General features: G+C 38.3%; 2 protein-coding genes across 12 annotated transcripts in view; one reads left to right on the top strand and one right to left on the bottom strand.

Moving 5' to 3' along the window:
- Nucleotides 1–18,583, top strand: part of pde4d (phosphodiesterase 4D, cAMP-specific) — a 153,683-nt gene extending 135,100 nt beyond the window's left edge. For 8 of the 9 annotated variants that reach the window (XM_047822964.1, XM_047822965.1, XM_047822966.1 and 5 more), the window contains 10 exons: nt 1,888–2,000; nt 9,355–9,448; nt 9,771–9,946; nt 10,362–10,460; nt 10,605–10,769; nt 11,217–11,316; nt 12,056–12,210; nt 12,308–12,430; nt 12,570–12,752; nt 13,279–18,583. In XM_047822964.1, coding sequence (XP_047678920.1) covers nt 1,888–2,000; nt 9,355–9,448; nt 9,771–9,946; nt 10,362–10,460; nt 10,605–10,769; nt 11,217–11,316; nt 12,056–12,210; nt 12,308–12,430; nt 12,570–12,752; nt 13,279–13,803 — 1,733 coding nt within the window. In that variant the 3' untranslated portion in view covers nt 13,804–18,583. Of the gene's footprint in view, nt 1–1,887; nt 2,001–6,699; nt 7,327–9,354; nt 9,449–9,770; nt 9,947–10,361; nt 10,461–10,604; nt 10,770–11,216; nt 11,317–12,055; nt 12,211–12,307; nt 12,431–12,569; nt 12,753–13,278 lie in introns of those variants that run through there. The other variant, XM_047822971.1, reaches the window with a different exon arrangement.
- Nucleotides 18,584–18,683: 100 nt separating this feature from the next.
- On the bottom strand, nt 18,684–24,223 carry rab3c (RAB3C, member RAS oncogene family). Of its 3 annotated transcripts, XR_003438472.2 has the most exons (6): nt 24,037–24,223; nt 21,797–22,018; nt 20,851–20,969; nt 20,265–20,389; nt 19,619–19,695; nt 18,684–19,496 (listed from the first exon to the last, which is right to left on the bottom strand). XR_003438472.2 is itself a non-coding variant. In XM_027133128.2 (5 exons), the coding sequence occupies exons 1-5, from the start codon at nt 24,052–24,054 to the stop codon at nt 19,306–19,308; spliced, it is 675 nt and encodes a 224-aa protein (XP_026988929.1). In that variant the 5' UTR covers nt 24,055–24,222; the 3' UTR covers nt 18,684–19,305. The 3 variants fall into 3 exon arrangements, 2 of the variants coding, with proteins under 2 accessions (XP_026988929.1, XP_026988930.1); XM_027133128.2 differs by lacking the exon at nt 19,619–19,695 and having other exon boundaries at nt 24,037–24,222; XM_027133129.2 differs by lacking the exons at nt 19,619–19,695; nt 24,037–24,223 and adding an exon at nt 22,283–22,576.
- Nucleotides 24,224–26,460: the final 2,237 nt, after the last annotated feature.

Genomic DNA, 26,460 nt, shown 5'->3' with positions numbered 1-26,460 from the left:
AAGCATGTGTCACTTAAATCCTAGTTTGTGTGCAAGCACAAATCCTCAGACATCAAACATGTCTCAGTTATTAATGCTCATTTAAGGGGACATTTGTGTAAATGTCATTTTAAAATGAACTCTTCTTTCAATCTGGGTTCTAAGCAGGTGTAACACTAAGAGATTAGTAATGCTACAGTTACTGTTATATTGCTGAACACTGAGTCTGTAGTATATTCAGAGTCCACGATTCGGATTGTTGTGATCCAGTCCAGAATATGGAAGCAGCCCTGCTGTCCACGGAGCCAGTGGCCTCGCTCGGGCTGGTGTCTGGTGTCGCACTAAGCATGAGAAGAATGCCATTGACGTCAGTGCAGTCCCTTTCAGATAGTGGCACCCCAGTCCTGCATAGCAGAGTGAGAGAGACAAAGAGAAAGAGGAAGGAAGGAAGGAAGGAAGGAAGGAAGGAAGGAATGAAGGAAAGAAAGTGACAGGGATAATCCGAGCTTTGTTAAATGAGTGATGAGTCAAGGATCATTTTAACACAATGTCACTATGACACATAGACCTTCTGTGTAAATGGTGTAGAAAAGTGCTTGTACAGAACAGGGAAGTGCCCCAAAGTTTTATTAGAATTGATCAAGGAGAACTTCATTTAGAAATGCATTTAAAAGTCTTCAGAATAATGAATGGTCTGATGGCCTGCTTAACAAAACATTAGAGAGAGTAGATCACGTGTACATGATGCATCATAATCAATCTACTCCCCAAAGAGGTTGTTTAATTAAATACATTGCAGTTGTCATTCAAGATCTTACACTGAATATCTGACATGTAATTTTTATATATATATATATATATATATATATATATATATATATATATGTTTTCTTTTCAAATATAACTGTTTAGTTAGTGTTTAGTCGTTTGCAGAATTCCCCCTAACATAGTACAAGATTTGAAACACAATGGCTATGTATCCTATGTATTGTATGTAGCAAGTTCTCCCTCTTCTTCCCTCCTCATTGAATCCTGTGTATTCCATGCCATGGTTTGGTTGCAGCTCGCTCTCTCCTTCCACGGCGCAGCACTGGCAGCCTTCAGGCTCCTGTTTTAGAGGGAAGATCTGCTCACGTTCGGCCAGCGACGCACCACGGCCGCCCCCCGCACACACAGGGCATCCGCCACGCTAGCACACACACACACACATACACACACACACACAGCTGACAGACTTCTTTTTCCTCTCTGGCTCTTTATCCCTTATTACTGCTGGAAGACTGGAGACAGAGGAGACACCGGTCATCTGTTGGCGTCAGCCCTTCATACACTGTGTGTGTATGTCTGTGTGTTGCTCAGACATCATGCCTTTAGCTGTTGTTCTAGGTTGGTTTATATGGATGTAAAGCTTGTGGATGTAAATCAGGAGCTGCTGGGCAGAGATGGGCTTGCTCACAAGCAGCAAACTACTCCAGCACTGGGACACTCACTCTGCACTTAACAGTACTCTGGACCTTAGATCACTGGATACATCACTCTGTGTGTGTTTGTGTGTCTGAATGTGTGTGTCCGTTTTGCCCTATGTGTGTGTGTGTGGCCCCTTTGTGTGTTTTCTTTAGGGATACACTCTTCGCATGAGATTGGACTGTGGCATCACTTTGCCACTTGAGGATTATCATTCTGACTGAGATTCTGTGTATTGTAACTGAGGACTGTTTTTTTTGGCTCATATTGTGAGCCTTGATGTTCACCGTGGAGGGTCTGAGCACAGCATGAAGAACCACCCATGCGTCCAGCCGGGACACCCCAACATGGCGCTGTATGGCCGTTTGGGCCCTCTGCTGGGAGCCTCAGCTAGTCCATTGAAGGGCCTCAGAACTGACCCCTCACTCCCCTCTCTCCCTGCAGAAGAGGCCTACCAGAAGCTGGCCACCGAGACATTGGAGGAGCTCGACTGGTGCCTAGACCAGCTGGAGACCCTGCAGACCCGGCACTCGGTCAGCGAGATGGCCTCTAACAAGGTAAGATAAGACAGCAACCTTACTGCTTTACTTCAGCTGAGAGTTATGATGCCACAGAGTGGTCCAGGTGTCATAGAACAGTTCTGGTGTACTAAGCTCTCTTTTAGTGTTTGTTGGTATGTCTCTGATTCTGAGTCCCCTCTTTACTCATCAGTTTCATCAAGGGCCTCTTTGTTTCTTACTCCTGGGAATGTCTTATTAAACCATTAACAGGTTCAGTGTAACCCTTCATTTAGTTAAAATATCTTTAATGTTTAGATCAGCACTTGGTTTGTGATCTTCTTAATGCGCTGTCCCTTGTGTCACATTTTTGGAGCGTCAATGTTACCTGTCAATAACCTAATTTTATCACTGCACATTGTGTCTGTTTAAGGCCCTGTTGCCGTGTTTGTGTGTGTGTGTGTGTGTGTGTGTGTGTGTGTGTGTGTGTGTGTGTGTGTGTGTGTGTGTGTGTGTGTGTGTGTGTGTTTGTGCCATGCCGCACTGCATTGTGAAGCTCCATGTTTCTGTAAGCCCAAACCTTGCTCATAGTGTTTACAACGATGGAAGCAAAAATCTCTTGTCTACTGCACTGAGCATGCGCACACTCTCCATCAGGATCTTAGCACACATGCAGCATGCTAATCAACCCCAGCCAGTCAGCTGCGCCACAACACCACCGCTCAAAATCCCAGTGCTTAGAGCACGCTGCTGATGCTGCACGTACACAGTCGAGCATCTTAAAGAAGTGGTCACCTATTAGTGTAAGGGCACCTAGCATTCACGTCTTGTTGTTTCCACTTCAACTGCCTGCCCCCCATGTTTCCATGGTAACACACAAGGCCTGTCAGCTTGCTTTGTTGCTCAAGCTCGCCAGCAGCAGCAGCACCACAACACAAATCCAGTACCAGTGCCAGTATCAGTGTCAGCTTTTATTGGTACTTTATGTTTCCTAATTAAATACTTTAACAGTGTATGAACTGCATGAGCATTTTCTAATTGTGTTTGTGTGTGTGTGTGTGTGTGTGTGTGTGTGTGTGTGTGTGTGTGTGTGTGTGTGTGTGTGTGTGTGTGTTATATTTAAGTACTATATAATAATAATTTCCAGAAATGACGCTAGCACCTATAGCGATGGATTTAAGTATAATATTATAGAAAAGTGTATTTAGTAATTTAAGAATTATTAATCCATATACAGTTATGGAAGTCGAATCTTTTATGGCAAAACACTGGAGGAATATCTTTGTTTTTGATATACAGTATACTGAGGCCATTTATGATTGAGTTCAGAAGATAAATATAAGCTGATAGAATCTCAGCTTTCATTTCCTTCTGTGTACGTCTAGATGTGTTAAACAACTTCTACAATATGACACTTTTTTCAATTGATCAAAATATTGGAACTATTGGACTACCAGATGTATCACGTTGACCAAGTGTGTGCTGTTAGATTGACTTTTTAAATAATTAATAGATCTGGATATATATTCTTGGTTTGAGCTCTGGATTTCACCTGTGTAGACCACGTTTGTTGTTAAAAAGGATAGAGGCTAAAAATTGACTGGTTTTCTATAAATATAAGAAAATGAAATCTGATGACTCGTATTCAATTTTGATCTCCAAACCAAATGTCTTTATATATCGAGTACTTTTCAAAGACCCGTGGTATAAAATGTAAAACATGAGTTTAAGAGGTTTAATAGCTTTTTCTTATTTGCAGCCAAACGTTCCCCAGGTTTTTTTTTACCAAATAGTTTTTTGTTCCAAATAAACTTGCCATTAAATAAAGAGAAGGAGAAGGCACTTGGCAAATTCAAGAATGAACTAAATGGCAATTCTGTGAGATTTAATAGGTCCAAATTTGAGTAAATGGTGTACTGTTCCATATGCTAGAACATTGCTCTCATTGGCCAATTTGTGTACAACCTCACATACCAAAGGCACTGATAGAATGCAGAAAGAAATTTAAAAGAGTGGCAATTTGTTTGCAGTTATATTAGATACTCAGTAATTGTCAGTATGTCAGTAATTTCTGCCACATATTAGAGAAATCTGTAAAAAGAAATTGTTGTTCATTAACTTTGCTTATAGAGTATCGGTGATTGTGAGGTTGATTGTAGTGTGTGTGTGTGTGTGTGTGTGTGTGTGTGTGTGTGTGTGTGTGTGTGTGTGTGTGTGTGTGTGTGTAAAAGCTACAGTATAATAGTCAGTCTTTTACATATACACATTTCCTCTCCGTGCAAAGTGTTTTGTTATGAAAGAAATAGTTGATTAACAATATTTCATAAAATCTCTATCTATGGACTAACAGTTCTTTGTGAGGTTTATTTTTAAATTAATGCCACACATTCAAAATAGAGTTGCTATTTAGATCTCAGTCTACAGGAAGAAAACCTGAGAAATCAAAGAGAAATCACAGCTAAAAATTGGCTCATATCTTGTTTTTTTTTCCGTTTGCCACCAAGAGTGAGTGTTTTAACACCTTGCAGACATATCGACAATAGAAACAACACACGCGTGTGTCCGCATGAGCCCACACAGCCCGATTCTGACTGGCTCATCTGCTCCAGGAAAGCTGTAAATGAGGCAGCGTTCTGCCGTCGTCTCTGAGGGAGCAGAAGTGTGAAACAATCCCACGTCACCCTTTCAGCTCAGCCTCTTCCTCTACTGTCCACATTATTGGATGGAACTATTCTGGGACTACTGAAAGACCAGAGCTGATTATCACAGGATTTACATTCATGGACTTTGCCTTAATTGCTAATCATATCCCATGCATTTTTTTAATGGTAGTTGAGGGTTGAGTGTCATGTTTCTTATCCAGATATGGGCATCACATTCATAATATTTTTACCTTATTATGGATATACAGTATGGACAGGACAGGAGATTGTTCTCCTGGGCAAACTTAGAATTTTCCCAAAATCCCACACCTCCTGTTTTTCAACTTGAAGTATATTTTCTGTAACTACAGTGAAAATGTCTTTAGTTAAGGAAAGAAGGAAGGTCATTTTTGATTTGCTGATCGATTTCTGGAATTTAATGGGTTAAAGCAGTTTTCTCCTACAATCAAAAAAGCATGCTGGTAAGCAGACTGGTAACTATAAATTGCCCCTAGGTGTGACTCAATGTGTGGGTGCATGGCGTCTGTGATGGACTAGCATCCCATTCATGGTGTATTCCCACTTCACTCCCATCCTTCCCGGCCTAGGCTCCGGATCTAACCCAACCCTGCTCAGTGTAAAGCGCTTGCAGAAAAAGCAACAAATGATGACTTTTTATAGCACATTAACTCATTCACCCGCTTTTATCCTACATTCCTCCATCATACAGAACCAAATTCCTAAAACAACCTCACAATCGCGTATAAACTGAATCCACTTCATCAGATTTTCTGCTACAACAGCAGAAGACCACATCAGGGTCAGGTACCACTTAATTTCAGCCAAGAACAAGAAACGGAGGCTATCATGGTCCAGAATCATGCAAACTTTATAGTGAAATATTAGAGTTCCACCAGTTCTTTTTCTTAACTGTCCAGTTTGGGGGAATCTGTAACAATAATGGCCTCTAATTTTGTTCTTTGCAGACAGGAGAGGAACCTGATGTGGTCTTCTGCTGTTGTAGCCCATTCACCTCAAGTGTCAATGATTTCTAAATACTTAGTTGCTTTTCTGCTCACCAGTTACTTTATCCTTCCTGACATCTCCAAAAAAAATTGTCCATTTTCCTCTGACCTCACTTACCAACACAGAATTTACACACTCTGAACTGTTGTTGATATTTTCACTCCATTTTGTGACTGTTACCATTACCAAATACTCAAACCAACACATCTGGCACCAAAACAATGCCACCAGTAAGTCAAGTCAAAGAGACCACCTTTTTTTTCCCAGTTCTGCTGTTTTCTGTGAGCATTTACTGAAGCTCTTGACCTGTATCTTCCTATTATGCATTGTGCTGTTGCTACATGAATGAACACTGATATTGGCACTGTAAAGTGGATATGTGTGTTATAACACTCAGCTACATCTTGTGAAAATGTAATTGCTTGATATCAGATTACATAAGAAAAAGAAAGGCGTCCTAAATTGTAATGGATTTTATGAGAGCGTCCTAAATTGTAATGGATTTTTATGGTTTAAAGAATAATGTAACTAACTCTAGTTCCCTACACTGTAAGGTCAGAGTAGAACATGGGCTAAAAATCGTGTTTTGTTTTTAATTCAAAAGCTTAAATATTCAAAAGCTGTATTTTGTAATATCATGGTTGTACATGGGGCCATAATTATATAGGATGGCTATTTACCCAGGAGTCATCTAAATTATTAAAGCTCCAAATTGAACAGTAGAAATGCTTTTGCAAATTTTTAGTCGTACCTTCTAAGATAATCTGACTTAACTAAGACAAAGATGTACTGTCTTTAGTACCTTTATGTTATCACAGAACAGAACAGAGCATATCTCCTTAAAGCGACGTCATTATAATAGCTTCTCACATATGCTCTCTGACACAACACATGAGCGAGCCTTGTGAATCTTCTCCTTTCACTGAATATTTATTGCCCCAGGATGAGACAATACCTACGTATCAGCATGTCGTGCTGATTACCTCACTCTGACTGGCACACACACACACTCACACACACACACACACACACACACACACAAACACTGAGCAGAATCACACAATTGCACAGTCCCCCACATACAGTACTCAATGTTCATTTGATTATGACCAGGTATCATGGGGATTACACTAAGCATTCGCTTTGAACCGCACAGCTCCGGAGAAGAGAGGGGCAGAGCTGGAGAGACAGATCCCACCTCTCAGTTTTGCATAGACCTTAGTCTGACCAATCAGCTCAAGCAGTGTTCTCAGCCTGATGGTCAGAGAGGGAGCGGGGGCTGCAGTCTGAGCATCTCTCACCTGAATGATGATGGTGTGAAACAGAGCCTTATTTGGAAGCTGTTGACGGAGGGTTTTCTGCCTCTCAGGCATGAGCATCTCTGAGTTCGCTGTGTGCTTAGAAAGATGCTATCGGCTCCCTCGTTTGTCTGTTTTACTCGGAATCTGCTCCAGCTGTATACGTGATAAATGCAGGTTACACCGAGGAAGGATGCTTTGGATCATTCAGAGAAATGTCTGGACTGTGATGGTGTTCTAACTTATTGCGGACGTATGAAGAGGAATATTTCAGTTATAATGCGTTGATCATTTTTTGCATTATTACCGTTTTCATCTCTCCAGTTGAGCAGTGCAGTTTTATCTGTTATACCTACAAGCTCGTTTCTCAAAATGCCTGAGGCAAATTACTTGCTTACCGTTTCTTGGGGATACATAAAGGTAAGCGGGTCATTGACATATTGATACGTAATAAAGGATGCATCCATTTTTATTATCTAGTCATTATATAGGGTTGTTGTTATTTGAAAACCTGATGATTTATTTTTCTGCTGCTTTGCATTAACACCATTTTCAAATTCTGACTGCCTTTTACACAGTGTGAACATTTCATCCTAAACAAACCAACAGAAATCAACGACAGTAAAATCTTGCACATTCATCACTTCTTCATATCTAAAGTTATGACTTACGCATGTACATTTTATCACTAATGCACACAGTAATCCATTGTTTAGTTGCTAATTACAATTCGGTACAAATGATAACTCAATATTCACACTAACACAAATAATTAGTATAAATAAGTATTTATTTTTAAAAATCAGTATATAAGACAAACACACCAGATTGCAAAATTATTCATATATGACCTGGTAAAATTAAATAGAGGAACAAAAATGTAAGATTTAGGCAAGTAATCCTGGGCTTATCATAAGTTCCTAAGAGTTTAAGTGGCTAATAATGATGATTTTTTTTTTCCTTCCTATAAATAACCACATTAGGGAGTGATGGTTTTCTCATAACACTGTTAAACAGATGTACTCAGTATTATACAAAGAAAGAGTGAGAGATGTGTGGATGTGTAAATGAACTGGTTTCCTGATGGATTTAGCAAGGAGTATTGATCCATCATTAAGCACTGACAGGTTTAAGGGTTCAGAATAAGGTTTTTCCCCCCAATTATTATTAGTTCAGAGACAGAAGGTTTTTTGACACTGACACTGATATACTCTCAGAACCATATGGTCAGATACGCACATAGACAGAGAGGGGGATGCATGGAAATGTGAATGAATCGAGTTGTTGATTAAAGAATGAGGAGGATTGAGGAGTCTTGATTAAGCCACCATTAGGCCCTGAGAGTTTAAAGGGTTAAGAATAAAGGGTTTTTGTTCCTTTTCCTATAAATTAGTAGGTTTTCTTATGACACAGAAACAGATATAATCTTAGAACCAACAAACAAAGAGAGAGAGAGAGAGAGAGAGAGAGAGAGAGAGAGAGAGAGAGAGAGAGAGAGAGAGAGAGAGAGGCTTAGATGTGTAAATAAACTGCTTTATTGAGTTGTTGAATTTACTGAGGAGTCTTGACCCAGCTTTAGGAACTGAGAGTTTAAGGGCTTATGATTGAAGTTTCTTTCCATAAATTAGCACCTAAGATATGGAAGGCTTTACGTTTGTTTATGAAAATAATAATGTACTACCTATGGACAAATATGCACAGAGAGAGGGGGGTATATATGGATGGATGGAAGCATGGATGTGTAAATGAGCTGATTTATTGATTAATGGAGTTAGTGGCTGGCTATTATGTATGTAGGGTTGTGAATGAATGACCTGCTGTTGTTTCTCAGATAATGACTCTAAACGTAAAGGCAAATGTTGTTGTTTATCTTGTTAGTGTCTAGCCAAGTCCTCGCTGCTGCCATTTCCATGTCTCACTTCCCACACAGTTTGTCCTGTAAATCTTTTGTAATGGTTCTCATTTCTCTGTGCCTAAACACGATTTGACATTGTCTTTCGTCTTGCTTGCTGTCAGGCTTGTTGCCCATGTAGACTTGCATTGCTGCCCATGTTTTTCGAGGCCTCCTACCTCGTGACTGAGTGTGTCACTGTGACCTCGTTTTTCTAAGGGTGAGATAGAGCAGATTCTGTCTTCATGTGTTATGGCTCATCTGAGAAACTCGGCCTTGAGTTTTCAGACCATCTGGAGCCAAACATAGTTTGAAAATAAGAACAGGGCAAAATTATCTAGAATTTTCTTTTGGTTTTTATCTTATTTTGATTGGACAAGGAACAGTGCATGAGATTTTATTTTTGCAAGATGTCGATTTTATTTCCATCAATTTACATGTGACATTTCAACAGCAATTTAGATGTTTTCTGATTATTTTGGTAGTTCATGTCAGAAATGTTCAGAAAAATTCTGACTGTGCCAGTGTTTTAACTCTGTACACATACACCTTTACAGTTCAAGAGGATGTTGAACCGAGAGCTGACCCACCTGTCTGAAATGAGCCGCTCTGGAAACCAGGTGTCTGAGTTCATCTCTAATACTTTTTTAGGTAAGTGATAACAAGAATCATAAACATAGTTTCATAAACTTGTTATAATGCCATGAGCCATGGATGTAGGTGTGGGGTCCGTTGAGATGCTACAGAATAATATATATACAGTATATGGTAGAATAGGATCCAGTTTCTCCCCGTGACCTGAGGTAGTTCGGATAAGCGGTAGAAAATGAGTGAGTAATGAGTGAGAGAGGATCCAGTTTCCTGCTTTATAGACAATTACTTTAATTTAAATAAAAACATTTCCTTTTTTTTTTTTTTTTGCTTTACCCTTACACTTGTGTGTGTGTTTGTGTGTGTTAACGTGCCTTGGCAGACAAGCAGCATGAAGTAGAAATGCCGTCTCCACAGTCACAGAAGGACAAAGAGAAGAAGAAGCGGCCGATGTCCCAAATCAGCGGCGTGAAGAAGCTTACTCACAGTTCCAGCCTCACCAATTCCAACATCCCTCGCTTTGGAGTCAAGACAGACACAGAGGAATCACTGGCCAAGGTGTGTGTGTGTTTGTGTGTGTGTGTGTGTGTGTGAGAGAGAGAGAGAGAGAGAGAGAGAGAGAGAGAGAGAGAGAGAGAGAGAGAGAGAGAGAGAGAGAGAGAGAGAGAGATAGTGAGCAATGTGTTGAAGTCATTTTATACTTTAGGCTGTTCATTTTAGCATTTTATTACCTGGATATAAAGTGGTAATTTTTTTAATATCGGTTTTAGTTAGCTTTATTTAAAATTTTTGTGTGTTTCATTTGTTTAGTTTGGTTTTTATGCTACAGAACTGTTTGGGAAATGATGGATAACCCCAGGTGTCTTGTGCACTGCAGGGATTTTTGGGAAATGTACATTATCATCATGAGAACAGCAGATACTCTCACTGGTTATTTCATAAAGCTTCACATTGTTTTTTTTTTTCTTTTCAGGAGCTTGAAGATGTGAACAAATGGGGCCTTAATGTTTTCAAAGTCACAGAGTTCTCTGGCAACAGACCTTTAACAGTTATGATGCACACAATATTCCAGGTGTGAAACCTTTTTGTTGTTTCATATCTATAAATTTCTCAGATGGTCTCAATGATAATGATTGCTAATTGATCATTCTGTTGCCATTTCTGTTGGATTTTCAGTGGATCCTCATGTATTTTTCCCCTATCTGCTACCTTACAGGAGAGAGACTTATTAAAAACATTTAAAATTCCACTTGACACTTTTATAACGTATCTGATGACGTTAGAAGACCATTACCATAGCGATGTTGCCTACCACAACAACATCCACGCTGCCGACGTGACTCAGTCCACTCATGTGCTGCTCTCCAGCCCTGCTCTCGAGGTACCACAACAATCACCAGTTTTAGGATCTGCCCTGCTTCATTTCAGCCCATACAACATACCAGTTTATTTTTAAACTTAAACTCAGTCAGGAGGTTTGGAAGCATTTAGTCACGATGTTCTGAATTTGAATTAAACTAAACTAATAGATTAAGTATTTGTGACGCTGTGAAAAGAAATCACTTGTGGAAACCTTTCAGTAAGGTTATTATTAGACCTAAGTGTATGTAAATGTAATGCCAAATAAGGGTTCAGATATATATGTGCATATACACACACTAAGTGTGTGTTTGGTTGGTTAAACAGCTTTATTATATAAGGAGGTGTAATAACACACTTTTATACCGATTATAAGCTGATTGCATTTGTGATTTGCATTTTATTTTGATCATTTTAGTCAAGTAAACAAATGCTTTTTTCTCCTCTCTTCCTGTTCTTTGTTCAATAGGCTGTTTTCACAGATTTAGAGATTCTTGCTGCCATATTTGCCAGCGCGATACACGATGTCGATCATCCTGGCGTCTCCAACCAGTTCCTCATTAACACTAGTAAGTCGTGTATTCTCTCCTGCCAGCAGCACAGCACATCAAGCTGACAGAGTGAGAACTTGGCTTATCAGTCAAGATATTGTCACCATGACCCATTATCTATTTGTGTCTATGCCTCTGTCCTCTAAAAATAAACCTAGTATGGATTCTATTCTACCATTTTTAGAATAATATTGCCTAGAATAATGTTTTGTGCTTTTTTTTGGCCTTTGAGTAACACAAATAGATTGAAGATGGTTTCAGAGAACTCACATTGCTCTAGACCGAGCACAGTGGACTAGATACAAATACGTGCACACGTACAGACAGGTCACAAAGTAAAGGATGAAAAGTGTTCTGCAGGGAGGAATAGCATTCTTCAAAATGATATTGGAGTTTTGATGGCAGTGGTACAGAACGCTGTCTCACGCAGTGCTCCAAAATCCCGCATTCACTGGGTTTGGATCTGTTCAGTGTGATAGCCATAACGTACGATTGACAAAAGTTTCCCACACAGTAAGTCGTTCAGATATTCGTTGTGTACTCTGGACGGGGGCAGAGTCACCTTGGAAGACGTCACTTCCATCAGGAGAGAAACGCAGTGAAACCATTGCAGGAAAAAAATACACAGCATTAACCAAAGCCGCTAGGATTTCCCTTCACTTTGTGACCCCTTTGTACCTACACACACATACGTGTATCATAACATGAATGCATATGAAATCTGTCACTGGTAAATGATGGGTCTTTTCCTCATCAGACTCTGAGCTGGCTCTGATGTATAATGACTCGTCTGTGTTGGAGAACCATCACCTGGCTGTGGGCTTTAAGCTGCTGCAGGAGGAGAACTGTGACATCTTCCAGAACCTCACCAAGAAACAGAGACAGTCGCTGCGCAAGATGGTCATCGACATAGTTAGTTACAGACTATTTATCTGCACCTCATCTCATTATTAGCGCTTTCATTTAGGTTAAAGGGCTTTTTATTGAGCATGTTTTGGGTCTTTTGCAGGTTCTGGCGACGGACATGTCGAAACACATGAATTTACTGGCAGATCTTAAAACCATGGTGGAGACAAAAAAAGTCACCAGCTCTGGAGTACTGCTGCTGGATAATTATTCAGACAGGATACAGGTAGGTTAACCACACAACAGTGGCAGCATTATATATATATATGACAGAATGTGATGGATTACAATTACATGTCATGCCTTGACTCTCCTGTAAGCAGGGTCAGACTTTCTGCGTTTTTTTTTGTCTGCTTGTACTTTAGGTGCTACAGAACATGGTGCATTGTGCAGACCTCAGTAACCCCACCAAGCCTCTGCAGCTGTACCGCCAGTGGACGGACCGCATCATGGAGGAGTTCTTCAGCCAGGGAGACCGTGAGAGGGAGCGTGGCATGGAGATAAGCCCCATGTGTGACAAACACAACGCTTCAGTTGAGAAATCCCAGGTAAGAGACTGCAGACCTGTGAAATATTATACTATATATACATTTCCCCTCTAGGTGCTGGAGGCATTATGTTCTTGGGCCGTCTGTCTGTATGCTTTTCACTCTCGTTAGCTTGCTATTTCAAGAAGTGACTGAATATATGGATTTAACATTCCAATTATCATTCCATACATTATAGAAGATGAACTGATTAGAATCTGAAATTGATCCAGACAGGGTCAAGTTCAAATGTCTGACCTGTCCGGACTTGTCGGCAGCAGATGCATCATCGTCTAGACAGTCAGTTTCGAGTTATATTTGGTGTTGCCGTTTTTAGTCATTGCCGATTCTCATGCACTAGCCAGCTCTCACCAGTTAGCTTGATATCTTATAACCATCCATGAATGGCTAGATGGAGGGATGGATGGATGGATGGATGGATGGATAGATGGATGGATGGATGGATGGATGGGTGGGTGGGTGGGTGGGTGAGTAGGGTTGTTTGCCTTAATTACAATCTGACAGAATTGCCTCCATTCTCCTTCAGGTGGGCTTTATAGACTACATTGTGCACCCGCTGTGGGAAACATGGGCAGACCTGGTGCACCCTGATGCCCAGGACATCTTGGACACGTTGGAGGACAACAGGGAGTGGTACCAGAGCACCATCCCGCAGAGCCCATCCCCCTCACTGGACACAAATGCAGATGGGCGGCGCAACACCACCCACGACAAGTTCCAGTTTGAGCTCACGCTGGAGGAGGACGGAGAATCAGACACGGAAAAGGACAGCGGCAGCCCTCCAGACGAGGATGACGAGGAGGAAGAGGAAGAAGATGAGAACAGCTGCAGTGACTCTAAAACCCTTTGCACACAGGACTCGGAGTGTACTGAGATCCCCCTGGATGAACAGGTGACTGAGGGGGAGGAGGTAGGAGAGGAGCCGAGAGAGGAAGAGGGCGAGATATCAGAACCCTGTGTTTTAGTGGAACGAGAGGAGGAGGAGGAGGAGGAGGAAGAGGAGGAGGAGGAAGAAGAGGAGGAGGAAGAGCAGGACACTGCCAATACGTAACACAGTATGAGATAGCATCCGGACTTTTTTTATACTAGACATGAGAGCCACTTATTTATGGATAAGCTGTAGGGTTTTTCATATTTTTTTGTTTTTGTGTGTATGTGTGAACTGTACATCTATCCAAAAGTGTATATTCATTTCCCTCTCACCGCCACTGACAACATCCTTATGATCATTTTACTTTTATTTTTTAACGTTCATCCATGACTAGTGCCGTTTGAACCATTTTTGTACTCAGGAAAGTCTTTTCCATGCACACATATGAAACACACTTTTTTTGTAATTTGTTAATATTTCTGTTTTTAACTAAGGTGGACTTTAAAAGAGTTTTCAGTTTCATTTGCCAAAACACCCATCAGACCATCTGTTTTTTATCCAACTAGTGGTTTGGTGGGAGCTTCATTGCATGGAGACACATGCAGCTGGTAGACGTTCACTACACAATTCGAATGTTATTTCTTCCTCAAAGTCTAGATCTACTTTATTTGCAGTGCTTAGTGTAGATAGACTCATTACCAAAGCTAATAGAAATGACTCATGGCACAAGGAAATCAAACTGAAAAAAAATTACAATCGGCAACTGCCAAAGAGTGTTTTTGTTGTTGTTGTTGTTGGGTTTTTTATGTTATGTGACGTCTTTATAACATTTTTGTTCATTATTTAATAGAAAGAGTGCTCCGTTTGGTGCAGGCCTTCAGTTACATAATAACTGACTCTAATCATCGCCTTTTTTTTTTTGTTATTTTCTCGATGTTGCTTAGGCAAGCCTTAAGATTTTGTTGCCTGTCAAAAAATAGACTAAACCAGAAGCTTCCTACTTCTTCATCTCAAAACATGTTGCAAAATCTGGGATAAAGATTCATAAACAGGTCAAAATGTAGAGGGCAAATCCAATAAGAAGTTTCACTCTATTGTCCCCCAAAGGTCTCTTTGCTGCTTACTTTTATTAGCTTACTGAATTTATTTGGAACATATAAAAAAAAATGTGATCTCTGCAACTTTACCCTTGACATGGATGTTAGTACCATGAGGGGCTGGTTTGAGTATTTCAGAAAACGCTGATATTTTAAGAATTTCACACACAACGCACAGAATTTTGTGAAAACAAAAAAAAAACATTTTTGTACCTTTCTGTGAACTCTAGATGATGCGAACATGAACTAAAGCTCTTGAAGTGCATCTGCATAATATTGTGCATTGCTCTGCTGCCACCTGATTGGCTGATTGCAACAATGATCAAGAGTCGTTATGTTCCTAACAAAAAGTGGAGGATGATTATAGACATTACAATTAACATGTGGTCATTAGAACATATCGATACTAATGAATACATAATTAACAAAGCAATATTTAACCATCATTAAATATTTAACTCTCAGTAAAGATTCAAAGTTACAATACTATAAGTATTGATGGTAGCAACCCAGTGACGAGGAACAGTACAGTTTGGGTGCTTCATTTTTGAAGGTTCATTTGGTATTCAACTATTTTTGTCCATATGAAGTAGTAGCTCTCTGGTTATGGTGTTGGACTACTGATCGGAAGGTCATGAGTTCAAATCCCATAGCCACCAAGCTGCCACTAATTTTCCTGAAAATGAGAAAAATGTAAGATGCCCCGAATAAGGGTATCTACCAAATGCTGTAGGATACCACACAAGTCTGAGACCACACTGAAAATCTTTTTTTTTTTATTGTTTATAATAATAACTAACAGATAAACAGAGAAAACTGAAAACGAACAAAGAAACTGTTCAATATCTAGAATATTAAATTTCCAGGATTTCTAGGTCACTATTTAAACATAAGGGAATTTGTAATATTGACTAACTCCTACACAAAAGGCCAGTGACGGATGTGTTTCATGATATTTAATCTAACATGAATCATCAAGTTTTACACAAACTTGTGGAGTCCATGCCAGCTTGAGGGCACATTAAAGCAAAAGGAGAATGCATAGATTACTAAGGAATTCAGAAATTCATATTAATATTTCCTGCTGATTTATTGTTGGTAATATAATTTATAGTTAGCCGTTTTAAAACTAATGCAAATGAGAAGCACTTTCATTAGTAGTCTCAGACTTTTGGTCTCAACTGCAAACAAGCAAAATCCTTCTAGCTGTAGCTCCTAAACCTTTAGATGATGGTGGAGAAGTACCAGTGTCAGGCATGCAGCTCAAACTCAACACAGTTCTGTATCAATCACATCAGTGCTTTAGCATCTGTAAGCCAGTGAATTCATTGTGAAACTGCACTGCAGTGTGCCACAATGTTTATTCTGTTGCTGGTTAAGATGAACCTAAGGCTGAAGGCCAGTAAGTCTTCTTCTTCTTCTTCTTCTTCTTCTTCTTCTTCTTCTTCTTCTTCTTCTTCGTCATTCCTTAAATGATCACAGTACTAAAACTGTCCCAGTACACCTGTTCAGTTCATGTTCACCATTATGAGCCTCTTTCTAATTTATTATCATTATTTTCGTTTCTGTGCTTGTAGCACGGTGAAATCAAATCCTGTAGCAGCATCAAGGTGATGAGGGAGCAAGTCTGAGTATATTTCGATTAGAATGCAGTAACTGTAATGTAACCACTAGTTTTTAAAAAAAAAAAAACTGTATAAAGACCCAACATTTAGAAATGGCCCAACCTTGGATTTTTTATTTTTTTATTTTTTATTTTTCATTTCTTGTCATTGCCAAATGATTTCCTCTCCATCAGCAATCCTCAGTCAGTTTCCTTGCTTTCAGTGGTTTCTCATTTCTGTCTGTTTACATGTATTTATTGTGCTGTACAGTACATACTGTTGTTCTTACCATGTTGTAAATGATTCTATCATCCCTAATGGTGATGGTGTTGCTGTATTACAGAACTCTTATTGAGAGAATGTTTTATTTTCTCTTCAGTATACTAAGGACCCATCTATAAGCATCTCCTACGAGATCGTTTTATGTGGAGGAGTGAAGAAATCCAATTTTATGTGTGTTTTCTTTCTTTAGAGAAACAGCAGTCCCTTGGCCAGAGGGTTGTGCCTTAATAAACTTTTTTATTTAAGTTTCTTATCTTATTGCTGCACTAAAGAAAAAAACTGCTGGCTGGAATTGACCTTAATGTATTTTATTGTTGTTTTCCTTATTTTCGGGTGTCAGAGATGAATATTTCTTTTTGACAGTTGTTGAAAAAGGCCAGTATGGAGGATTGTTTGGTGTCACTACATTTGGCAGCACATTGTAATGCTGTTTTTTAACCAGATCAGAGAGATGTGTTTTTCCTAAGCTGTCAGAATATGATTATGTGCTAAACTTTGGAGAGATATATATACGGTCCCCTCTGAAAAAATTGGAAAGAATTGAGATCAAAATTGTTGTTGTTTTTTTTTTGCTAGACACTGTAGACACTGATGGTGAATATGGGACAACAGATCAGAATTTCAGCTTTCATTTCCTGATATTTACATCTACATGTGTTAAACATCTTTAGTGCATCTTTGGCATCAGGCATCTTTAGAGGCAGCTCACCCTGTTTATAGGACTGTATTTTAGTTTGTATGAATTTCTCTAAATTGGTAGAAAGAATGTTTCAAATTATTTTGGATCTTGTTGCATGGCCTCTATAATTCTACTCTCAATTTCTTCTTTTTAAATGGATGATTGTGAAACCTTCACCTCTGTTGTCATCTGCTGTTGTTTTCTTGCCTGGCTTTTTCTATATCTGGCTGTTAGTACACCAGTGGTTTCTTCCTTATTAAGGACATTCCAGATTGTACTGTATATATAGGCTACACTCAATTTTTGTTCAGTGGCTTTGATTGATTTTCCTTCATTTCTCCCACAGAAAATGTTTATTTCATCTTCCGTTGTCCCTTTTTTACGACACATTTTCAACTCAAATGAAACCCAGAGCTCAAAACCAGATGTAGATGTTCAGAGCTGGTAATTAAGACACAGCTGGGAAACAAGAAACACCTATCAGTCACATGTTCCAATATTTCTGATGACTGATCTGTATGTATTCAGTATCGATATATAAAAGCCGAGCTAAGCTGAGCTTCTGATCTGTTGTCTAATATTAATGTTTTGATCCCAAACGTCTTCCGTGTAAAGCAAAAAAAAAGAATTTGCCTTGCTGTTCCGATACATTCGGATGAGACGGTATGAATGTGTGCCAAAGCGGAATTTGATCGCTCTAGCTTGGTGTAAATTGATGGGGGTTTTTTTTTTGTTTGTTTGTTTTTTTGTTTGTTTTTTTCATTTAGTCTGACTGGATTCTCAGTCTGTGTTAATAATTAACTTGACTGAAGCAAATGATTCATGCTAGATCATTACAAATAGAATTTTTTACTGACATCTGTGTAACATGCAATATGAAAAGAAAAACACTTTGCATTTCCATTGGGGACATTAGGCTTTTTCATTTTGGATAAAGGATGGTATGTCTTTATAAACTCCAATCCTTAAGTGGAGACAAATTTTGACACATATACTGTAGATTCCTAATTGCCCTAAATGGATAGAATCAGTGGCTCAGTTTCCTTTTTTTGATTCATTCCATCTTTTTACATCATCAGAAAAGAAGCTATTTAGGGATAACTATTTTTTGTTATGTGACTTGAATGCCAACTTATCTGGAGGTTTCACAAGACAATGTAGTTGTTTAATGGATTCCTTATTTATGACAGTCTATTGGATAGAACTGTAGAAGTTAAACTTATAAAAAAAAAAAATTAAAATTGAATAAAAATGTTTTATATGCACCGGAATAAATGAAAGCATGGGTTGACTGCGTACATCTGTGTCACTTCTTTTTGTCGGAATTTGTAATCAGACGTGTCGTGTAACGTGGAGATAAACTTCACAACCTCACAAATGAAGAAAAGAACAAAAAGCTTTTTACAGGTTTTAAGGCCACATTTATTCACTTATAATGGCATAGCATTTTAATACATATTGTAATAGACTTCAATCAACAAAACACTCGTTAGTTAGGATATAACAAAAGCTTACCAATTATATATGTACATTAGGTAGAAAGAAATCAATAGTCACATAAGTAATTCCCCTGAGGCGAGTGGGAATAAGCACAGCTGCTATTTCAGTTCATGGCTTTTTTATTTATATATTTTTTTTCATCTTAAATGACACAAACAGCGTATTGCACAGTTTAGGAGATCTACTACGATTATCTAACCTCAATGCATAATTTAAGGCCTTTACAGTGATATAATCACACAGGAGACCTCTGACACTGTGATATTTTGGCACAACATCACCATATCTATGAGTTTTTCACCAATCTAAACTGAGACTTCTGCACAGATAATCCTAGAGTTAGAGATAAGAGTAAAACCGTTCCTATTTTTTTTTCCCAAAACATTTTGCAAAGCTTCTCGCTAACCTACATTTTGACCTTAGGGTTCAGTGATGTAATTTTTGTCTGAAAGATTGGCAATAGCACAGAAACCATACACACAAACACACACATACACACTTACAACCTGTGTAGTTATCACTAGCAGCTGCACTCAGACTGCTGGGGCGGCACATCGCTGTCTGTCAGTTTGGCTGTGGGTGCTCCAGTAGATTCAGCAGGGTTGGTCTCAAGACTGTCAGCCATTTTATCACAGATAACATCTACCAGGCACTCAAAGGTCTGCTTGACATTAATATTGTCCTTCGCACTTGTCTCGAAGAACTCAAAACCTTAGGAAGAGAGAAAGAAGGTGTTCAAAAGGTGGCGAGAGAATGCACCTAATCTGAACCCTTTATCCCAACTTCATTTTTTCCTGCTATCAGCTCTTCCCAACATACTGTACCACACCTACCAGCCAGGGATGAATACTGATGCATTCTTCCTTTAAGACGCATGAAGCCAGTCAGTCACATCTAACTACTGCTCATGCTGTGTCAAAGAAAAACATAACACACTGTGCACACTCTGAGGAAAGCATTAACTACATTCATAACTATGTGAGCTCACAGACACCCACCATTGGCTAGTGTCACTTTCCTTGACAGGAGAGGGATAGTAATGCCATGGTAAGGTCATGGCAAGAGGTTTTCACTAACGTCTAGACCAGAGGTAAAATGGGGTTCAAGGAACTCCAGGAAGAGTGCTAACTTATTTTCTCCACATGAAGAAAACTATGAAATTCTTGTCAGTACTGATGACAGATTATGCTTGATACAGTATCTGTTAGATATTTTTTCCTTTTTTATTAAAGTCTATCTATGTTACAACCTCAAATTGTAACAGTAAAGGTGACATTTATCCAACATCTCTGTCCTATTCTTATGCACCTGTCCTATTCTTATGCACCTGCTCATAAGGAGAACATGAATCTATTTCTAGACCTGCTGGTAGTGTTTAAATATATTTCCTCTCTCCAGCTTTCACATTCTATTTTTGCTGCTTCTGAGCTCCTTTCGACCCAGTTGTCTAACAACACTGAACAGGACTGTTTTTCTCACCCAGCTGTTCTGCCAGGAGTCTTCCACTGTCCACAGACACTATCCTCTCCTCCTCCATGTCACATTTATTTCCAACAAGGACCACCTGGGCATTGTCCCATGAGTAGGTCTTAATCTGAGTTGACCTGAAAGCACACAACAGACAGCAGTGCATCATTAAAAGCCTCTATGTCCCAGCATCAGAGGATTTAGTTCCACCATAAATCAACAGCTGTGCTGGGATTAATTGCCAGTGACACTCATAAGCTTCAATACTGACAAAGTCCTACTCTTGCAAAGTCCTTAAAATCATTTCATCATAGTTTTTCTAAAGCTAAAAAATACCTCTGATTAGTTGGATGGATGGATGGATGCGTGTGGGTGGACAGATAGGAGGGTGGGTTTGGGATAGATGGATTTATAGATGGATTGAGCCTAGATCAGTAGATGGATGGATGCATGGGTAGACAGATGGGAAGATGGGTTTTGGATGGATGGATGGTTAAATGGATGGATGCATGGAGGCTGGGGTGGACAGATGGGAGGGTAGATGGATGGATAGGTAAATTAACTGAACGAATCATGACTCATCACATTATTAACTCACCAGTCTTGCACAGCTGCAAAGGACTCTTCATTAGTGATATCATACATGAGAATGAATCCCATGGCACCACGATAGTAAGCTGTAGTAATGGTCCTGTAGCGCTCCTGGCCTGCTGTGTCCTGCACAAAGGATACGGAAGAGTCATTAGACTTTATTTAATTCTTCTTGTAAAAATAGTCTAAATATTATGTAGAATGTTTGTTTTAGAAAGGAAACTCAGCTGAGTTACTACAGGCTAGTGAAACCTCAGCTCTACAATATTATGTTTCCTGGCTAACTAATAAGTGATAGTCAAATATACACAAAACAAATATAATCTTCAATAAAATATACTGCATGAACAATTCATCTCATATGCATAATTTCACAGATTTACTTTTTATCAGATATAATTCTTATTAGACCAGATGGACACGCTAGTAATTATTTTAATACTGAATTGATGCTATTAATGTGGCACTTGTCTGTCTTCAGCAGTGAAAGGGCTAAAAAGAAGACAAACTGCTGTGATCTGGCACACCAAGCACTTTGCATACAATGTGGTGGATAACAAGATGTGGGGCCAGGATACAGCCATCTGCAGTAGATGCTTATCTATCATTTTATAAGCCATGTTTCCTTTGACATAGCCCAGGTGGCCCTGTGCTTAGTTTGTTTTATATTGGGTTTGTATGTTCCTTGCATAAAAACTTATTATAGTAATCAGGACTTATTTTCATCAGGACCTTTATGAACATGTGCTACAGTCTACAAATACATTTAAACTAATGAATAGATGGACAGACTTTGATGGCTAAATTTCTGTTATTACCAACATGACCAAACATGTTTACAGTGACAAGTTTAACCAGGCTTAGAGTCAGAATGAACTATCCATAGATGTGTTTACATTCTTCAAAATGCTTCACAGGTGCATATGTTAAAGAGATGGACCCTGTTACATTACCCAGATCTGCAACTTGATGCTCTTGTCGTTCCTGTACACGGTTTTGACCCTGAAGTCGATCCCTACTGTGCTGACGAAAGCTGATGTAAACGAGTCATCGGCGTAACGGAACAGGAATGACGTCTTACCAGCACTACTGTTCCCAATGATCAACAGTTTGAACATATAGTCAAAGTTTTGATCCGAGTTATCTTTCTGTTTTCCATCTTGAGTGGTTGCCATCTTTAAAAACAAAGGAAAAACAAAAGGAAATTGATAACATGACAGGAGACAAACAACATAGACATTTTCAATTTCTGTAAATTTACTAATACAATTTTTTATTCAGGTGCATCTCAATAAATTAGAATGTTTGTTTATTTCAGTAATTCAACTCAAATAGTGAAACTTGTGTATTATATAAATTCAATACACAGACTGAAGTAGTTTAAGTCTTTGATACTTTTAATTGTCATGATTTTGGCTAACATTTAATAAAACACTCACCAATTCACTATCTCAAAAAAATTGAATATGGTGACATGCCAGTCATCTAATCAACTCAAAACACCTGCAAAGATTTCCTGAGCCATCAAAATGGTCTCTCAATTTGGACACAATCACAATCAATTTGGGCACAATCATGGGGAAGCCTGCTGATAGGACAGTTGTCCAAAAGACAATCAGTGACACCCTTCAAAAGGAGGGTAAGCCACAAACATTCATTGCCAATGAAGCTGCCTTTTCACAGAGTGCTGTATCCAAGCTTGTTAACAGAAAGTTCAGTAGAAGGAAAAAAGAAGGAGGGGCTGTGTTTGAGGTGTGCCTTTATATGCATCCACAGGTGTGCCACCAATTAACTCAAATGGAATCAATTAATCAATTGTCAGAAGCTTCTTAAGCTCAGAATGGAATCATTTTTGTTTGTTTAAAGGCACGATAAACTTAGTGTATGTGTACTTCTGACTTTGATGAAAGTGATAATAAAAATACATACAAATTCTCCCTCGCTCGATTCTGACATTTAACAAATGCAAAAAATATGTTAATATTTATTGATTTCAAACAGAAAAAGTTTACTCTGATTTAATGTATGACAGTAAAGAAATAAAAGTGTATCTAAATATCTGGTTTCAACTGTATACAGTAAATGAACATACTTTCCAGAAGGCCGACAATTCACTAAAAATATTTTTTTGAAGTACTCAAATTTTTTGAGATACTGAATTGGTGTTTTTTTTTTTTAATGTGAGCTAAATTCATCACAATTTAAAGAGCCAAAGACTTAAACTACTTCAGTCTATGTGTACTGAATTTATATAATACATGAGTTTCACTATTTGAGTTAAATTACTGAAATAAATGAACTTTTCCATGACATTCTAATTTATTGAGTTGCACCTGTATATTGACCCTTAATGCAATCTTCAAAAGTTAAATTAATAAATAAATTCTGAAGACTTTCAATAGTTTTTCCTAACAGCTTGTTTATTTATTCATCATAATACAGTTCGTGATTTTGTGGAAATCTCTGTTTCAAAATAGGTTTAAATGATACAACAAATGGACATATTTGTAAAAGTTGTAGCTCTATACATCGTTCTGAAGTTTAGTTACAGGTTGTATTGTTAGTTCCAAAGTATCGCGATATTACACGGTATCGCACGCGGACCAAACCGGAAACGCATTAACGACTCTCCCCTTTTATTGACTTAGTGTCGTATTTCAAATCCTCTTACATATCGACGAAATTATTCGTGATATTTGCTTAAAATATTTTACTAAGCAGTAGTTAGTGGTGTAGCGACCAAATCATTTCAGTAAAACGAGCAAGTGAAGTTAGAAAACACCGCTAACCGCTAACAGTAGCATCAGCACCAGGAGCTGTCCACATCTTAAGAACTGATTCGGTATTGAGATGAAAATTCAGTACTTTACTAAACAGACTAGATTCCTTTAATCCAATCCTTTTTTATAGAGCCTAACTTTTAAAAAGGCACTATTCATCCCAGATAAATCTTTTATATTTCTACTGAGCACATCTTCTCTAAGATTAGGATCAAATTTTGCTTTAACGCTTCCATTTTTAACAAATTATGCTTCCAAACACATACCATAATTGACTGCGTTAGATTAATAGGTGTATTTAGTCTTTCTTTATATAATCATGTTCCTAAATCACTGTGTTTATCATCATTTCCAAAAAGCTACCGCCTCTCTGTTTTGACAAAAAAAAACAACTTCATATTTATCCACCTTACCTTTCCATATAAATCCATTTCCAGATTTAGAGAGACGTTTAAAAAGCAACGTGTGGTTTCAGGGTCGCTTTTTCTGAACAGGTGGAGTCGGTTTCTGGAATAAATCTTAAATGCAGACTGATGCTCGGTTCGGACGTCACAAGCTCTCACTCTCCACCCAAATCCATTCAGTCAGTGTTTCATATGAGGAAATGGGAGCTGCCACAAGCCCTATCTGCATGTCTTGAACTGCGCATGCGCACAGATTTACCATAATAACTGTATAGCCACATATCTGTAAGCAAATCGTAAGCCTACTTTATCTTCCAAGTACACTATGCGCACAAGAAATTGTGGCATTGTTGTGCTTTCAGACATTACACATTACAATAAGTTAAAACAAGTTTATAGATTCAGTTGGCATCTCTGCTGTGAACAAAAAAGTCATGATGACTGACTAAATGAAGTGCTATGAACAAAAGAGGATACTATAATATATACAACTATTTCACTTTAACACTGCACAAAAAAAGAAAATCTATTGCACAGAACACTGATGAACATGAAAATACACCCAGGGTTTGTGAGGCTGCGCATGCGCGCTAGTATTTTTTTTTCTCGCGACAAACGCTCATTTTCCTTGATAGCCGGGTGGCAACTCCTACTGTAGGAGGCATTTATTTGTATTTTAGAGCTTTCTGTTCATATAACCATGGGCAACCGCCTAAGATGTAAAATGCCGATTGCTTGTACATGGTTGTACAGACTGACAACATACCTCAGTAACTAAAGCCCATGTCTAATTTGCCCTCATAATAAGAATAATGACATACTGCAAATCAATGAAAAATAATATTAACTCCACCTGCCACCCTTGAATATAAACTTGCAAAAAATACTGAACAACACGCATGAAAAAAATGCAATGAAAGCCTATTTTACAGTGGAGATTGGATTAAATAATTGGTAAGAGAATAAAGAATAGAGACTGAAATACATACAAATAGAGTAGGAGTAAGAGGAGGAGGAGGAAGAGGAAGAGGAGGAGGAAAGCTTTCTCTGTAAACCAGAAAAACAGTAGCAAATACAATTCAAGTTATACTAGCTGACCATTTCGCCAGCCATAGTGACTTAGACATTATGTTTTCAAAATGTGTAAAATTTTGAAAAACATAGTTTTCAGAAATATAATCAATTTCCTGTTTCTATTATTATTATTATTATTATTATTATTATTATTATTATTATTATTATTATTATTATTATCACGATTTGTTATTTTCTGGCAGGTTTGACACAAAGGAGAAGGAGAAAATGTCATACTTCTAAACTTCACACCACAGCGCACTCTGGTGGTCAAATGTCGCTAAATAAAGTAATGATTCAACATACATTTTTGTTCTTCGAGGTACTATAACAAGTCAAAAAATAATTAATTAATTAATAAAGACTACATAAATGAGTAGAGAGATTCAGAAAAAAACAATAATAATAATAATAATAATAATAATAATAATAATAATAATAATAATAATTTTTATTTTATTCCTGGCACAACAACTGAATTTTTAATGACGTTTATTTGACATTATTTGACAGATCTCACAATTCCCAGTTGTCTTTCTCACTTCGTCATGTGACGACATGCACAGGCCCCGCCCACTTGGTACGAGACTGATGGGAAACGTAGTTTTCAGGTGAGTTACTAAACTGCGTAATTTCTTCAGGTGCTTTCGGTTTGTGTTGAGTTTTGTACCGCTGACGCTTTTGCAATATGCATTTTCCGTCTATAACATAATCTCGCTTGTGTGAGTTCAACGGGAGTGTTGTGTGTGTATGACCTTCATTTTAGTTACGTTTGACGTGCACGAGTTATTTTTGTTTGTAGTTTGTTTGTTTGCATGGTTAATGCATATAGTTTAAACCCCATACTCGATGTATTCACTTTATGCACGCGTACTTTATATATGCAGTGATTTGGACTTTGTTTTCTAGAGTCTGTTTGGAAAGTAAATCAGAATCAGAATTAGAATTGGCCAAGTTTGTTGACACACACACAAGGAATCTGGTTCCAGCTGTTAAACATGGAGTTCTGGCGCCATCCCCTGGGTTAAACAGAATACATTTGACTTTGTTTTTTATTTATGACAAGTTATAAGCATTACGAGTTTATATATACATATAGGATATATATTTTATATATATGTAAAGGATTGTGCAATACAGCAATCAACTAAAATGGTTTATAGTGCAACCAAGATCTCCTGAGTTCACCACAGACCCGTCACTAATTCTTTAAAAAAAATAGAAGTCACTTAATTCTTTCCTGTCAAAGTCTTTAATACATGCTGGCTCACATTTCAGTTGATTGCTGTACACAATCCTTTACAATACATCATGTAACTGCTGCTGTAATACTAATATGTTCATTCCACTATTTCTGCA

The sequence above is a fragment of the Tachysurus fulvidraco genome, chromosome 14 (genome assembly GCF_022655615.1).
Source record: "Tachysurus fulvidraco isolate hzauxx_2018 chromosome 14, HZAU_PFXX_2.0, whole genome shotgun sequence".
Classification (NCBI taxonomy): domain Eukaryota; kingdom Metazoa; phylum Chordata; class Actinopteri; order Siluriformes; family Bagridae; genus Tachysurus; species Tachysurus fulvidraco.
Note: the sequence above shows the minus strand (reverse complement) of the source record. Positions and strands in the feature narration are given on the sequence as shown.

Excerpts from the sequence above, each read along its gene's own strand:
- rab3c (XM_027133128.2), bottom strand. Across the intron at positions 20,390-20,850 it reads TTTGCAGCTGTGCAAGACTG|GTCAACTCAGATTAAGACCT; the intron begins GTGAGTTAATAA and ends GTGTGCTTTCAG. Across the intron at positions 19,497-20,264 it reads ACTCCTGGCAGAACAGCTGG|GTTTTGAGTTCTTCGAGACA; the intron begins GTGAGAAAAACA and ends TCTCTTCCTAAG.